The 18,040-nt window shown below is 36.8% G+C and overlaps 1 protein-coding gene across 1 annotated transcript in view; it reads left to right on the forward strand.

Moving 5' to 3' along the window:
• Window positions 1–18,040, forward strand: part of FAM117B (family with sequence similarity 117 member B) — an 85,687-nt gene that overhangs the window by 33,050 nt on the left and 34,597 nt on the right. Inside the window, exon 2 of the mRNA XM_065881060.1 lies at window positions 16,460–16,611. Within this exon, the coding sequence (XP_065737132.1) occupies window positions 16,460–16,611 (152 nt within the window). The remainder of the gene's footprint in view (window positions 1–16,459; window positions 16,612–18,040) is intronic.

The following is an 18,040-nucleotide window of genomic DNA, read 5'->3' on the forward strand; positions in this document are numbered from 1 at the left end:
AAATCTATCTGGTCTGTTGTGTCATTTAAAGCTTCTGTTTCCTTATTTATTTTCATTTTGGATGATCTGTCCAATGGCGTAAGTGAGGTGTTAAAATGCCCCACTATTATTGTGTTACTGTCGATTTCCTCTTTTATAGTTGTTAGCAGTTGCTTTATGTATTAGGTGCTCCTATGTTGGGTGCATATATATTTATATTTGTTATATCTTCTCCTTGGGTTAATCCCTTGATCATTATGTAGTGTCCTTCCATGTCTCTTATAACATTATTTATTTTAAAGTCTATTTTATCTGATATGAGTATTGCTATTACAGCTTTCTTTTGATTTCCATTTGCATGGAATATCTTTTGCCATCCCCTCACTTTCAGTCTGTATGTGTCCCTAGGTCTGAAGTCGGTCTCTTTTAGACAGCATATAGATGGGTCTTGTTTTTGTATCCATACAGCAAGCCTGTGTCTTTTGGTTGGAGCATTTAATCCATTTACATTTAAGGTAATTATTGATACGTATGTTCCTATGACCATTTTCTTAATTGTTCTGGGTTTGTTTTTGTAGGTCCTTTTCTTCTCTTGTGTTTCCCACTTAAAGAAGTTCCTTTAGCATTTGTTGTAGAGCTGGTTTGGTGGTGCTGATTTCTCTTAGCTTTTGCTTGTCTGTAAAGCTTTTGATTTCTCCATCAAATCTGAACGAGATCCTTGCTGGGTAGAGTAATCTTGGTTGTAGTTTCTCCCCTTTCATCACTTTAAGTATATCATGCCACTCCCTTCTGGCTTGTAGAGTTTCTGCTGAGAAATCAGCTGTTAACCTTATGGGAGCTCCCTTGTATGTTATTTGTTGTTTTTCCCTTGCTGCTTTCAATTATTTTTCTTTGTCTTTAATTTTTGCCAGTTTGATTACTGTGTGTCTCGGTGTGTTTCTCCTTGGGTTTATCCTGTATGGGACTCTCTGCACTTCCTGGACTTGGGTGGCTATTTCCTTTCCCATGTTAGGGAAGTTTTTGACTATAATCTCTTCAGACATTTTCTCTGGTCCTTTCTCTCTCTCTTCTCCATCTGGTACCCCTATAATGCGACTGTTGTTGCCTTTAATGTTGTCCCAGAGGTCTCTTAGGCTGTCTTCATTTCTTTTCATTCTTTTTTCTTTATTTCTGTTCCACAGCAGTGAATTCCACCATTCTGTCTTCCAGGTCACTTATCCTTTCTACTACCTCAGTTATTCTGCTATTGATTCCTTGGAGTGTAGTTTTTATTTCAGTTATTGTATTGTTCATCTCTGTTTGTTTGTTCTTTAATTCTTCTAGGTCTTTGTTAAACATTACTTGCATTCTTTTTCCGAGGTCCTGGATCATCTTCACTATCATTATTCTGAATTGTTTTTCTGGAAGGTTGCCTATCTCCACTTTATGTAGTTGTTTATTTGGAGTTTTATCTTGTTCCTTCATCTGGTACATAGCCCTCTGCCATTTCATCTTGTCTATCTTTCTGTGAATGTGGTTTTTGTTCCACAGGCTGTAGGATTGTAGTTCTTCTTGCTTCTGCTGTCTGCTCTCTGTGGCTGAAATTATCTAAGGGGCTTGTGCAAGTTTCCTGGTTGGAAAGACTGCCAGTCTAGTTTTAAAGAGATCTACACTCAGGTCTTGGCTCTGGTTCTTATTGTGTAATGGTAGTAAGTTACTTAACTTTTCTAAACCTCAGTTTCCTCATCTAGAGGATGGGATTAATAATAAACTCCTAAAGATTGTGCATTTTGACTTTTGTGTTCACTACTGTATCACCAGTACCTAGAAGAGTCTGGGCTCATAATAGATGCTTAATAAAGATTTATTGAATCTATGAATTGAGTATCTCTATCTCAGAGCGTTTTTTGAGTTTAAATGAGGTAATACATGGTAGCAATTAGCACAGTGCCTGATGTATATTAATTGCTCAACAAATGCTAATTTTATTTAGGTTTTTCATTTTTCCTTTATTTTTCATTTTCATTTTTTCCTCATTATGTAATTCTATATGCATTAAAAGCTGTTCCATGCATAAGACAACTTGCTAAGCAAAAGATTTGTTTAGGGGCTTCCCTGGTGGCTCAGTAGTTCAGAATCTGCCTGCCAGTGCAGGGGACACGGGTTCGAGCACTGGTCTGGGAAGATCCCACATGCCGCGGAGCAACTAGCCCCGTGAGCCACAATTACTGAGCCTGCGCGTCTGGAGCCTGTGCTCTGCAACAAGAGAGGCCATGATAGTGAGAGGCCCACGCACTGCGATGAGGAGTGGCCTCCACTTGCTGCAACTAGAGAAAGCCCTCGCACAGAAACAAAGACCCAACACAGCCATAAATAAATAAATAAATAAATAAAATTTTAAAAAATAAAAGATTTGTTTAGAGTCCTGGATGATACATCAGGAATCACTTGAGTTTAAAGTATAATTACTTGGACATGAAATGACTTCTACTTCTTGCCATGAGGGGAAACAGTTTCTGAACTTAACCTCTTATGGTAAACAATTAGAAAATTGGACACAGGATATCAAATATCTATTTTTAGATATTGGACAACAGGCAGTGTGGGGATGTGATTCCTAAGAAAAAGGAAACAGGTAAGGTGAGTGCTATAATTGCCCTGGATTTCTGCTAAAAGACACATTTCAGATCATGGTGCAGGCAGTGGGTATCTCAGGGCATGGTGTCTTGTTTAATTGGAGAGATAGAGACTGTAGTTCAGAGAGGTTGAAGTGGCTGAAAATTGCTGCACAGAGTTGCAGAGGAGAGGAAGCTCAGTAGAAAAAAGTTCTAGAAATCTGCATAGGGATTTCCTTTAGCCTTTGCTAAACAAGTGTGTAGGATGTGTGTATATAGAATGGAACTCTCTGAAGCTGGGCAGGGATTGCCTGAGGAGCCACAAGTTGAGTAATTTCTAGAGCTGGGGAGTTGCTCAAGCACTGACCAGAGTGGTGAGACCTTTTTTGACCATCCAGTATGTTCAGTAGAGACCCCCAAATGTCCATGCCTTAGTAGTAGGAGTAAACTAGTCTGAAGTAATGTCTACCCCCAATCTTTCCTAAAACTTATAGCAGACTTCAAAGATCAAGCTGATCCACAAATTACTTAAGTGACTTTCAAAACAAAGCTCAACAATCTTCAAAAGAAAATAACAGGGGCTTCCCTGGTGGCCTAGTGGTTGGGGGTCTGTCTGCTGATGCAGGGGACGCAGGTTCGTGCCCCGGTCCGGGAGGATCCCACATGCTGTGGAGCGGCTGGGCCCGTGGGCCATGGCTGCTGAGCCTGCGCGTCCAGAACCTGTGCTCCACAGCCGGAGAGGCCACAGCAGTGAGAAGCCTGCATAACACACACAAAAAAAGAAAAAAATAACAAAATCCAGACACTTAAATGTATAACACTGTGTACATCTTGCAATAAAAAATTACTAGAATCAGGAAAATGTGAACACCAGGAGAACTTAAGGCAGCCAAAACAGGCTAAGAATAACAAAGATGATAGACTTAGCAGACAAAAACTTTTAAATGGGCATTATAAATATGCTCAGAATGCTCAGAGATTTAAAAGAAAATATGAATGTAATGAGAAGAAAATGAAAATATTAAAAACTGAATGTAATTTGCAGAGATGAGAAACACAATAAATGAAAAACTCACTGATTGTGATTAACAGGAGATAACAGCAGTTTCTTATCTGATGAGGAAAAGATCAATGAACTTGAAGATATAGCAAGAAACTACCCAAAAATTAAACACAGAGAAAAGAACAACTTAAAAAAAAATCTGTACAGAACTTTTGTGATCTAGGAGACAGTGTGGGTCTAATTCTACTCCCAGAAGAAGGGGGAGGGCAAAAAAAAAAAAGTTTAAAGTGATAGTGACTGAAAAATTTCCTAACTTTATAAATACTGTAAACCTACCAATCCAAGAGGTTCAATAATTTCAAGCAGAATAAACACAAAGATGACCATACTAAGACACATCATAGTTAAATGGCTGAAAACCAGTGTTAGAGAAAAAAAATTTAAAGCAGCTAGAAAAAAGTATTTTATTACAGAGGAACAAAAAATGATAGGGCTTCCCTGGTGGCATAGTGGTTGAGAGTCCGCCTGCCGATGCAGGGGACACGGGTTCGTGCCCCGGCGCGGGAAGATCCCACATGCCGCGGAGCGGCTGAGCCCGTGAGCCATGGCCACTGAGCCTGCACGTCTGGAGCCTGTGCTCTGCAACGGGAGAGGCCACAGCAGTGAGAGGCCCGCGTACCGCAAAAAAAAAAAAGAGATAACAAATTTCTTGCTTGAAATATCAATAATATATTACAGAACATAATGGAATGATATCGTTAAAGTACTAAAAGATAAAACTATAAACCCAGATAGAATTTTATACCCAGCATAAGTATCCCTCAAAATGAAGGCCAAATACTTTTTCACACATCAAAATCTGAGAGAATTCTTTGTCAGCAAATTTGAACTACAAGAAATATTAAAGCCAGTTCTTCATGTGGAAAGAAGATGATAACAGATCAAAACTTGGATTTACACAAGGGAATAAAGAACACCAGAAATAGTAAATGAGTAAATAAAAGACTTTTTTGTCATCATTTGATTTATTTAGAAGATAACTGGTTAAAGCTAAATAGTAACAACATATATTAATATTAAATGTATACATGAAATATACGACAGCAGTAGCTCAAAGGACAGGAGGCAGCAATGAAAGCATCGCCTTCCTTAGAGTCTTATGTTATATGTAAAGTGATGTAATTTTATTTGAAGGTAGACTGTGATAAGGCACTTTGTGAAACCCTAGAGCAACCAAGCAAAAAGTAAAAGTATAGCTAATGTATCAATAGAGTATATGAGTCACTAAAAATGCTCAAGCCAAAATTACTTAGGAAAAGAGGGAAAAAGAAAATAAAACAGGTGGGACAAATAGAAAATAGCAGGATGGTAGATTGCTATGACTATATCAATATTAAGTCGTCTAAGCACTTTAATTAAAGTGCAGATTGTCAGACTGGATTTAGGAAAGAGCAAGATCCGGATATGTGGGCTAAAGACTTTATAAAGAAACAGGTAGGTTAAAAGTAAAATGATGAAAAAACATGTACTGTACAAAACTGAACATAAGAAAGCTGGAGTACTGATTACTATTTAAAGTAGACTTAAAAATAAGGGAAAAAGGGACATTTCATAATGGCAAGGGGGTCAGTTCATCAAGAAGGTATATTCTAAGTGTACGCTTTCATTAGTAAGCTTCAAAATTCATGAAATGGAGGCCAACATTCCTTTCCCAGAACTAATAGTACAGGTAGACAGAAAATTAGTAAGCTGTTAGAAGACTTAAGCAACATTATCAACAAATATAACCTAATTTGCATTTTTAGAGCACTCAGCAACAGCATAGTACACATTCTTTTCCACTGCACGTGGAACATTCACTAAGATAAACCATGTGCTGAGACATAAAATAAGTCTTATTAACTTTAATAGGAGTGAAATCATATAGAATATGTTCTCTTATCAAAAGAGAGTGAAATTAGAAATCAATAACAGAAAGATAAATGGAAACTCTCCAAAACATTTGGAAATTGAAAAAACATTTCTAAATAATCCAAGGGGCAAAGAATCACAAGAGACATTAAAAAATATTTTGAGCTGAGTGGTAATGAAAACATACCATAAATTTTGGGGGATATAGCTAAGGGAAATGTATAGCTTTGAAAGATGCTTTATATTAGAAAGGAAGAAAAGTCTAAAGTCAATAATTTTCTAAGCTTCTACCTTAAAAAGATAGAATAAGATGAGCAAATTAAACCCAAGGTAAGTAGAAGGAAGGAAGTAAAGATAAGAGCAGAAATCAGTGAATTTAGAAAACTGCTAAATAGAGAAAATCAGTGAAATCAAAATCTGGTTCTTTGAAAAGATAAATAAAAATGATAAGCCTTTAGTTTGATTGATTAAGGGAAAAAAAGGTACAAATTGCCAATGCCAGGAATGAAAGAGGGGATATTACTACAGATACTATATAAATTAAAAGCATAGTAAAGGATCATTGTGGACTTTATGCCAGTAAATTCAACAACTTAGAGGAAGTAGACAAATTCCTTAAAAGAGACCACCAAAGCTGACACAAGATAAAATCGAAAATCTGAATGTCCCTTTATCCCTGTATTTACTAAAGAAATTGAATTCATAATTTAAAACCTTCTCATAAAGAAAATTCTAGGCCAGGTGGCTTCAACGGTGAATTCCATCAAACTTTTAAGAAATAAATAATACTAACTGCCCTTAAACATTTCCAGAAAATAGAAGATAACATTTCCCAACTCATTTCATGAGGTATTATTACCCCAATACCAAAGCCATACAAAGACATTGTAAGAAAAGTACATGACAATATCCTTCATGAATACAAATACAAAACTCTTTAACAAAATACAGCACGTTGATCCAGCAATATAAATGTAAATATGACGACGATAGATCATGACTAAGTGGAATTTCTGCCAAATGTACAAGTTTGGTTTAGCAGTAAAAAAAAAACCCCAAAACCTAGCTATATACGGTCAATCCTTATTATTTGCAAATCCATATTTGAAAATTTTCCCACTAGTGAAAATTTATTTGTAATTCCAAAATCAAAACTCACGATATTTGTGCAATCATTCACAGACATTCATGAGAAGTTTGAGTGGCCCAATGTGTACATTCTCAAGTGGGGTCGAACAAAGCACTCTGCCTTCTTTCAGCTCTCATACTGTAAACAAGTATCCTCTTCACAGTCTATTTAGTGCCATATATTTCTCATTTTTTCCTTTTGTTGATTTTTTTCTTTAAAATGGCTTTCAACTGTAGTGCTGAAGTGCTGTCTAGTGTTCCTAAACACAAGATGATGATTATGTGTCTTACGGAGAAAATATACATTAGATAAATTTTGTTCAGGCCTGAATTATAGTGCTGTTGGCCATGATTTCAATGTTAATGAATCAGTCATATATATTAAATAAGGCATCTTTAAACAGAACACACATAAAACAAGTTTATGTATTGATTGGTTGATGAAAACGTGATCAGAAGCTTGCAGGGGTCTAACCCTGTATTTCTCCCAGGAGCAGTTGTTTCAGAGTTCTCGACAACTTTATAGAACATAACTACCATGAGTAATGAGAATCAACTGTATTTCAGCCTGTTATCTAAGAGCAAAGAAGGAAAACCGTGATTATCTCAGTTTATGCAGAACATGTATTTGACAAAATTCATCATCTTTTCCTGTTAAAAACTCTCAGGAAACTAGGACTAGAAGAGAACTTTGGAACAAAAGACAGCTTTATTATATTACATATAAATGTATAATGTAAGCCTACAGCTAATATCTTACACTCGTAAGATCAGAACAAACCAAGGATTCAGCTCTCATAACTGCCATTCTGGTCCTAAAATTTATACGAAAAAATAAGTATACATATATTTTTTACTATTAAACCTAAAATTTACATGAAAATGCAAAGACCTAAAATTTATGTTGAAACACAAATAGTCAAAACAATAGTGAAAAATAATAATTACAGTTGACAAGCTTATACTCTACTGCCTGTGAGCAGAGAGATCAGTAGAACAGAACATCTAGAAATAGCCCACACATTTCAGTAAAGTTTCAACAGATGGTTCTGAAACAGATGGTAGAGGGGGTAATCTTTGGCCCTTTCCTCAAACTATACACAAAAATGAAATCTAAATGGATCAAAGATCTAAATTTGAAAGCTAAAATTGGTAAATGTCTGGAAGAAAACATAGGAGCAAATCTTCTTGATCTTGGGGTAGGCAAAGATTTCTTAAGACACAAAGAACTATTAACACACAAACTACTAATAGAAGTAGTTGATAAATTGTATAATATTGAAATTAAAAATTGCTTTTCAGAAAACATTATTAAAATTAAAACACACCTCAGACTAGGCACAAATGCTCACATACATATATTTGACAAAGGACTTGCATCCAGAATACATGAGTCCAGTTTGAGACAAATCACCAAATTAAAAAAGGGACAATGGATTTGATCAGACACCTCACCAAAGAAGACATATGAACGGCCAAAAAGCACTTAAAAGTGCTCAATCTCATTAGTCATTGGGGAAATGTAATTTAAAGCCACAGTGAGATACCTTTACACATTTACTAGAATAACTAAAATGGAAAAAAACCTCACAATACTAAATGTTGATGAGGGTGTGAGTAACTGCAACTCTTATGTACTCTTGGTTGGAATGTAAAATGGTACAACCAGTTTGGAAAACGTTTTGGCAGTGAAATAAAAAGTGAGACCCTACTATCCTTTGACCCAGCATTTCCACTATTTCTCCAAGAGAAATGGAAACATATATCAACAAAAAGACTTGTCCAGGAATGCTTTATTTTTAGTAGTGAAACACAGGAAGCAACCCAAATGTCCATCAACAGGCAATTGGATAACCAAATTGTAGTATATTGCATTTGTCTGGGTTCTCCAGAGAAACATAACTGATAGGATATACAGTGTATATTGTATGTATCATATATATATCAATATATATTTACATCCTATTGACACATTAGATAGAGAGATAGGTAGGTAGATAGATAGTTAGGGATTTATTATAAGGAATTGGCTCACGTGGTTATGGAGGTTGAGAAGTGCCACCATCCACAGTCTGCAAGCTGGAAACCCAGAAGTGTCAGTGATATAGTTCCAGTCTGAGTCCAAAGGCCTGAGAACCAGGAGAACTGGTGCTGAGTCCGAGTCTGAAGGCAGAAGACCAGTGTCCTGGCTTGAAGGCAGTCATGCAGGGAGAGAGCAGATTTTCCCTTACCCAACCTTTTTCTATTCAGGTCTCCTGTGAATTGGATGAGGCTTATACATGTTGGGGAGGGCAATCTGCTTTACTTAGTCCAGCAATTCAAATATTAGTCTCATCCAGAAACACCCTCCCAGACACACCAAGAATAATGTTTAACCACCTATCTGGGCACCCCATGGCCCGGTCAAGTTGACATAAAAGTAACCATCATGGGGCTTCCCTGGTGGCACAGTGGTTGAGAGTCCGCCTGCCGATGCAGGGGACACGGGTTCGTGCCCCGGTCCGGGAAGATCCCACATGTCGCGGAGTGGCTGGGCCCGTGGGCCATGGCCGCTGAGCCTGCGCTTCCGGAGCCTGTGCTCTGCAACGGGAGAGGCCACAACAGTGAGAGGCCCATGTACCACAAAAAAAAAAAAGTAACCATCATGTATTTCCATTCAATGAAGTACTCTTCAGCAATAGTAGAAAGGAATGAACTGCTAATACACAAAAGGATGAATCTCACAGGCATTGTACTGAGTGAAAGAAGTCAGACACAAAAGAGTATATACTATATGATTACATTTATATGACATTTTAAAAAAGGCAAAACTTACCTCTGACGAGAGCAGGTCAGAGTTTACCTCAGCCCAAGGCTGGAGAGGTTGACATCAAAGGAGCATGAGGAATCATTTTAGGATAATGGCAATATTCTAGATCTTGATTGTGATGGTGATTAAATGGGTATATTTATTTTTCAAAACTCTTCAAAATTGTACACTAAAAAGGGTTAATTTTACGTAAATTAAACCTTATGTTTAACAAAAGAATAATTACTAAATAGATTTTTAAAAAAATTTTGTTGGCATGTAGTTGATTTTTAATGTTGTGTTAGTTTCTGCTGTACAGCAAAGTGACTCAGTTATACATATACATATATCCACTCTTTTAGATTCTTTTTCCCATATAGGCCATTACAGAGTATTGAGTAGAGTTCCCTGTGTTATACAGTAGGTCCTTATTAGTTATCTATTTTTTATATAGTAATGTGTATATGTCAATCCCAATCTTCCAATTTATCCCTCTCCCCCACTTACTCCCAGTAACCATAAGTTTGTTTTCTACATCTGTAACTCTGTTTCTGTTTTGTAGATAAGTTCATTTGTACCCTTTTTTAAGATTCCACATACAAGCAATATCATATGGTATTTGTCTTTTCTGTGTCTGCCTTACTTCACTCAGTATGACAATCTCTAGGTCCATCCATGTTGCTAAAAATGGCATTATTTCATTCTTTTTTATGGCTGAGTAATATTCCGTTGTATATATGTGCCACATCTTCTTTATCCATTCCTCTGTCGATGAACATGTAGGTTGCTTCCATGTCCTGGTTATTGTAAATTAGATTTTTAAATTTAATTAGATTTTTAAATGCCTAGACCTTTTTTGATACCATGTCTATAGGAAATCAGTTTGATTAAATTAATCATTTAGTTCTTACTAGGGTTAATTTATTAATTTGGTACTGCTATGCCTGCAACAGTTATTCATTATGCTATCTGTTAATGTTTCATTGAAAACTTAATTGAAAAGTTAACTGAAGAAGAAACATGGAAATAACCGAAGAAGATACGAAGTTAGAAATAAATTATGGAAACACATACTTTTTTCCTACATTTCTCTTAATAGATTATAAATAAGTTGTCATGTAAGTTTATCATTTCAAAACATAGTTTTTAATATCTTTAATATTCCATTATATGTTTTCCATCCATTTCCTTAACCTCCAATTTTGGACATATTATTTATGGTATTTACTATTGCAAATGTTATGAATGTCTTTAAATTTAAAGCCCTTTTCCACATTTAATTATTCTGTTTACATGCCTAGATAGAGAGTTGTTGAATCAAAGAATATGAGTTTTTAAAATATAGGTAATAAGTTCACATGTAAAATTTAAAAGGTATAATTAGAAAGACAGTGAAATATCTCCCTTGTACCTCTTTGTCTGCCAGCCATCCAGTTCCCCTTTCTGGAAGTAGCCGTTGTCATTGGTTTTTTATATTTCTTTCCAGAGACATTTTAAGTGTGTGTGTAGGAGGAGGAAGTTTAGACAGTGGATGAATAGGCATATACTTTTATAAGAATTTAATCATACTGTGTGTGCTAATTAAGATAAAAATCAGCTACATTGAATTTTACTAGAATTTAATAAAAGAAAAGGAAGCTAAAATGAAATCAAAGTAATCTCCCACAATTTAAATGATCCTTGGGAATTTCCTGGTGGTCCAGTGGTTGGGACTCTGTGCTTTCACTGCTGCTTTCACCGCGGAGAACCTGAGTTCAATCCCTGGTCGGGGAACTAAGATCCCTCCTACAAGTCACACAGCACAGCCAAAAAAATTTTCTTCATCAGAAGGAAAGATCTCTTTAAGATTAAGAAAAGAGGTTATGATTAATATTTTAAAAATACTAGTAATGTAAAAAATATAAATTGCCAGTAAAATTAATATTATAGAAGTCAATAATTGAAATGCAAATAAAATATTTTTAATCTTTGGGAAGATTGGAAAAAATTGACAAAATATACTTCAGAGGGGGCTTCCCTGGTGGCGCAGTGGTTACAAATCTGCCTGCCAATGCAGGGGACATGGACCAGGGAAGCCCTTGGCTCTTCTTTTTACCCACTTATTTTATTCCTGAAATGTTTTTGCCAGAATGTGAATAAACTACATCCTTTTGGGGGAAAAAAAAATTGAGATAATTAAGTAAACATAAAAGGATATATATCTGCCATTGAAAATGTCCATCAATATGGGATTAAGTTATGATGTATCCATTCAATAGGATACTATTCAGCTATTAAAAATGGTGATGTGGGGACTTACCTGGTGGCGCAGTGGTTGGGAATCCGCCTGCCAATGCAGGGGACACGGGTTCGAGCCCTGGTACGGGAAGATCCCACATGCCGCAGAGCAACTAAGCCCATGCGCCACAGGTATTGAGCCTGCGCTCTAGAGCCTGTGAGCTACAACTACTGAGCCCACGTGCCGCAGCTACTGATGCCCGTGCGCCTAGAGCCTGTGCTCCACAACAAGAGAAGCCACCGCCAATGAAAAGCCCACGCAACGCAACAAAGAGTAGATCCCGCTTGCCGCAACTAGAGAAAGCCGGTGCGCAGCAACGAAGACCCAACACAGCCAAAATTAATTAATTAATTAATTTTAAAAAATGGTGATGTATTGTAGATTCATATTTATTACAGTGGCAATAGGTCCTCGACCTGCCCTTTTTCTTTCTGAACAATAAGTAATAGCATGCCTAATGGGACCTCATTTATATAAAATTGTACGTCTGTGTAAGTGTAGACAGATTTCTGGAAAATAAATACTCATTAAAACGGTTATCTCTTGAGTGGTGGCCTATTGGGATTTTTTGTGTGTTTTTTTTTAAATACTGTTAGTTTTCTTTATACTAAGTATTTATCATTTTTATACATGAAGAAGGAAAGATTTTTTTCCCCTTTCCGAGCAAATGCATATGTCTAGTTTATCCCTTCTGCTTGTTAAATGACTTTGTGGATAGCAAGAAATATAGCTTTTAAGCCAGTACCTGATCAATTTCTGCAAATACCTAAATCTAACAAGGTCTGTAGAACCTTTGTAATGTAATACCTAAGGGCCATGGTTTGGGATGCTCTACTACTGCCCCTGAAGTTACCCAGGAACTAGCTGAACTGGTGCAGATGGTTGGGGAGTTCTGAACTCCAGAGCCCAGGGCATTGACTGAAATTTTTAATGCTACACCCAGCTGTAGCTAACTTCTTTTAAGACTTGATTTTTAAAGAACAAAGTCAAGTTTGAACTTCTGTTTTTTTGTTTGTTTGTTTGTTTTTGCAGTACGCGGGCCTCTCACTGTTGTGGCCTCTCCTGTTGCGGAGCACAGGCTCCAGACGCGCAGGCTCAGCGGCCATGGCTCACGGGCCCAGCCGCTCTGCAGCATGTGGGATCTTCCCGGACCGGGGCACAAACCTGCGTCCCCTGCATCGGCAGGCGGACTCTCAACCACTGCGCCACCAGGGAAGCCCAACTTCTGTTGTTTTGATTTACTTTTTCTCAGCTTTGTTTAGGTATAATTGATAAATAAAATTGTAAGATATATAAAGCATACCTCATAAGGATTTAAATATGTAAGCACTGTGAAAAGATTTCTCCCATCTAGTTCATTAACACATCCATCACCGCACATATCTATCTTTGTTTGTGTGAGAGAACATTTAAGTTCTGCTCTCTTAGCAGATTTCACTTACACAATATAGTGTTATCAACTGTAGTCACCATGTTATACATTTACACCTCAGACCTTATTTATTCATCTTATAGCTGAAACTTTATACCCTTTCATCAGCCTTTCCCTGTTTTTCCCATACCCCTGGCAATCACTTTTCCTACTCTCTGTTTCTATGAGTTTGATTTTTGAAAAAAGATTCTACATATAAGTGATACCATGCAGTATTAGTTTTTGTTGATTTACTTTGGGTTAACAAAAGAGTATCTGAATTTATTGCATGCACCTGCCCTTGCTGATAGAAACATTAGAAGTCATTCTCTTCATATATGTCAGGTATTATTTTAATCATTCGATTGGGGGTGGAAGTAAAATTCCTGCCCTTCAAAATCTCACTGTCTCCTAGAGCACTGGGACAGTCAAGAGACCATTTCAGTGAACCATGCTATGGCAGCACACAGGAGGGCTTTTGACCCAGGTGTTGTGTTTCTTGGGGATTTGAGTGGCCGTTCAAGTAAGATTTTCCAGAGGAAACATTTGTACTGAATTTTCAATTTCAGTTCAGACATCCAGACTGCAGTTTGAAAGATTAAACATGAATTAGCCAAACCCAGGAAAGGGATATGAGGATTATGTAGGCAGAGGCAAAAGCCTGTAGGCATGCAGGGTCTGGCACATGTTGGGAACTGCAAGTTGTTCAGCGTGATCGGGATTTGAGGCAGTGTAGGCAAGAAAGGAAGGCTGAAGAAGTCAGATCATGAAGGATCTTGTTAGCTGTCAAAGAGTTTCTTCCTCTGGACTTCCTTGTAAATACAGCCTTTGTTCATGTAGGTTGGGATTCTTTGAGTCATCTTTGACTCTTTGAGGCTCCCTCCCTTCCCTTAAACTCCCTCATAATTAGGCACCAAATCTTGTCAATTTTGGGAACTTGGATTGAAATGGAATGATGACAAGCTAGATGTACACTCTGTGTTCTTTATGGCAGGCTGTAACTTAGTATTTTTAATTTCTAGGGCTTAGCGCTGGCTCACAGACCCTTAAAAATGTCTAAATGAAGGGAGTTCAAAAGAGAAAATGTTTAGTATTTTTACATGTGACCATGTATAACTTTTCTGTTCTCCATTTTGTTATAGAAAATCTAATGGTCTTAAGAGGCCTGGTTGAAAAGTCAGCACTTGGATAATTTAAAATCTTGAAAATGGAATCAGACCTGTTAGTAAGATCTATTTGATCAGTGCACTGGTGGGTGGCTGAAGCAATGTTATAGTCAGGGAAGAAAAGTGTCAGACAGCTTTTAACAATTTGATTTTAATGAATATACACCAGTTTACATACTGTGTGTGCCTTTTTTTTGTGTGTGTGTGTGTGTGCCCAAGAACAATCTTCTTGTGACTGTCCCAGTAGAGATTAATTTTTTAGTTAGGGGAAAAATAGTGAACATATATATTTATTGCTTTTCACTTGTCACAGTTAATAATGTGGGTACATGCTTCCTTGAACTTATGGGTATGTACTGTATTTATTTTGCGTTTAACTATAAGAGGAAGACTGTATGCAGAGATGGTTAACATTTGAAACAATTAGGCATTGTTGTAGTGAAATAGTTGTGCCATTTTGAAAGCAAATTATGTATCTGAGGAACATCTTGTGAACAACTTTTATGATTATCAGCGACACAGCTGCTAAAAGTATTATCTTGGTGGAATTGAATCTTTTGTTATTTGGGTCACATAACCAGCAACTGAACTTTTATACTTGTAACTATATAAGACCCTTATTAAGAAATAAGTAGAAGAGAGGTGTCATAAAGTGTTTTCATATATGGCCTTAAGAAGAACAAGGTATTTGTTACCATATAAAGCTAGAGTGATAATATTATAATATAATCCTACTCATGCATATATTTGATATTTTTAAACCTCTTAATTTTTTATTTTAATTTATTATTATTATAATATTATTATTATTTTGGCTGTGCCGCACGGCATGTGGGATCTTAGTTCCCCAACCAGGGATTGAACCCGTGCCCCCTGCAGTGGAAGCACGGAGTCTTAACCACTGGACCGCCAGGGAAGTCCCTTAATTTTTAAAATTTTAAAGCATAAATTACCTAAGCCTATTGCCTTCTCCCTTCCAAAAAAAAAAAAATAGAGATATGAGACTCTTTTTTTATACATCACCTCTAACTTCCCATTACCTCTAGTTCTTTTTTGTTTGTTTTGTTTTTAGTTTTGGCTTATATCTAAATACATATCCTGTAACTTGAAATGGAAAATATATTTGCATATGTGGCTTTAAGTATAGCTCCTATAGGCTGGTTAGTATGGTTTATTACAGTCTATTTATTATAACAAAAATTAAGATATGTGCCTTACAGAGCTAATTAAAATGGAATTTCACCTATAACTTTATCTTAGCTGCCTTATATCCTTTTGAGTATAGGTGGTATAATGATAAATGAGTATTTTACATATTATACCTACTTAATCTTAAAACCAAGATGAACATTTTTTAAATGGATAGATATACATTTGTATTATTTTCTTTTTTTTTTTTTGTAGAGATGATTGTAGTTGTAAGAAATAATGTGGAGATCTTTTGTACACTTTGCCCTTTTTTCTCCAGTGATAACATTTTGTAAACTCTATAGTATTTTGACATTGTACAATCCACTGCTCTTATTCAGATTTCTTCAGTTGTACTTATTTCTGTGTGTGTGTGTTGAATTCTATACTGCTTAATCTCCTTTGTATGTTTGTATATTCACCACCACAGTCAAGATATTGAATAGTTCCCTATCACCAGGGTCCTGCATGTTGCCCTTTCATAACACCTACTTCTCTCCTGCCACTTCACCTTCCCTCCCCTATCTATTAGTGGACCCCTGGCAACCACTGATCTTTCTTCCATTTCTAAAAGTTCCTCATTTCAAAAATGTTGTACAAATGAAGTCATACAGCAGGTAACCATTTGAGATTGACTATTTTTACTCAGTATAATTCTCTAGAGATTCATCAAAGTTTGTGTGAATCAAGAGCTTATTCTTTTTATTACTCACTTTTTGTATTTAAGTTAGAGAACCTCTACTTAGTTTCTACTTTGTTTCCTTCCTAATCTATTTTTATCTCTATTTTTTTTTTTTTCGTACGTGGGCCTCTCCCGTTGCGGAGCACAGGCTCCGGACGCGCAGGCTCAGAGGCCATGGCTCACGGGCCCAGCTGCTCCGCGGCATGTGGGATCTTCCCGGACCGGGGCACGAACCTGCGTCCCCTGCATCTGCAGGCGGACTCTCAACCACTGCGCCACCAGGGAAGCCCCTAATCTATTTTTAAAATAAATGTATTTGTGTTAATTCTAGGTGACAAAGCAAGACCGCCTTCCTCCAGCCCCTCTAGCATCATCCGCCGTACCTCTTCCCTGGATACACTTGCTGCGCCGTACCTTGCAGGGCACTGGCCTCGTGATGGTCATGGGCAAGCTGCTCCTTGCATGCGGGACAAGGCCACACAGGTAGGGTTATTACAGTTCTTATCTTGAAGTGTTTCACTCTGAAACCATTTCTCATAATATTATTTGTTCTATTCTGTGCTCAAATATGTAAAATATTAGTGTGTATTAGCATTATCTGAGAAGCTTATCAAGAGTCCAATCCCCAGGCTTGACCTTCAGATATTCTCTAGTAGGTTTTGGTTGAGGCTTGGGAATGTGCATTTTAAACAGTACCCAAAGTAATTCCGATACATACAGATAATATATGCACATACTTTTCTCCCACTTACTTTTTTTTTTTTTTTTTTTTTTTTTTTTGCCTGTGGCTTAGTTCCCCAACTGGGGATCGAACCTGGGCCCCGAGAGTGAAAGTGCAGAGTCCTAACCACTGGACTGGCAGGGAATTCCCCTCCCACTTACTCTTTATAGTCAGTTCAGAACATCACAAGATATTTAATATACGGAATTTGGACTTAAAAATCTGTTACAGTAAAGATTACTTTAGTTTCCATCCAACCTTATATTTTTGTGCTCAAAAATCTTCGTGTGTTGCAAGATGGGGATTATATGCTATTGCTGGTAGAGTCTGTAAATGTAAATATCTGACAAATGGACTCTGGAAGCAAAGTTTTGTACTTTTAAATTTATAAAAATTTTAATTAAAAAAGTCTTAAGAGATCATTTGATGTACCCCCTAGTCTTACAGATAAAGAAACTGAAGTCCAAAATCATACAGCCAGTTGATGATGCGTCTCAGTTAAATATTAAATATTTGTCTAGTCATTTATTTAATGTTTCTCATATTCATTAGATGGTGCTCCCATGAAGGCAGAAACTGTGTCCGGCTTGTTCATTTCTGTATTTTCATCCTCAGGACTTAGTACTGTACCTGATGGAATAAGCACTCCAGGAATATTTGCAAAGGACTGAATGAGCAGGACAGTTAAAGTTTTATGGCTAGTGAAGAAAGAAGATCATTTAAAGAGTTAAAAGATTCTTTATACTGATTGTTGAAAATCAGCTAAGGTACATCTTGATTTAGACTTCAAATTTACATCACTGATGATTGCTTGATCTCAGCACTTTGTGAGAGAATATCCTTTTACAAGACCAAGTAAATACACTTTGCAGTGTTTTTTGGATTTACATACTGGTTTCTAGAATTCCAGATGTTCCTGGTGGACTTAGTTTGTTTTCTGTTCTGATACTCTTGAAACTGAGCCCCATTGTTAGGGTAGATGCTTGGGATTCGAAATTACCTTGAGGGTTATACTCCAGTTGCAACTACGGAAATGAAAATGCAGAGTCTGTACTCATTAAAAGTAATGAATCTTTTCTGAAATTGTGACTTTTTAAACCGAAGAGTTCTGTAGAACTCTGCATTTATTCAAAATCTGTAACTTTGCTGAGATTAGGGTACGTTGTATAGAAAATGAATACAAATTCTTTT

The sequence above is a fragment of the Phocoena phocoena genome, chromosome 7 (assembly GCF_963924675.1).
Source record: "Phocoena phocoena chromosome 7, mPhoPho1.1, whole genome shotgun sequence".
NCBI lineage: Eukaryota > Metazoa > Chordata > Mammalia > Artiodactyla > Phocoenidae > Phocoena > Phocoena phocoena.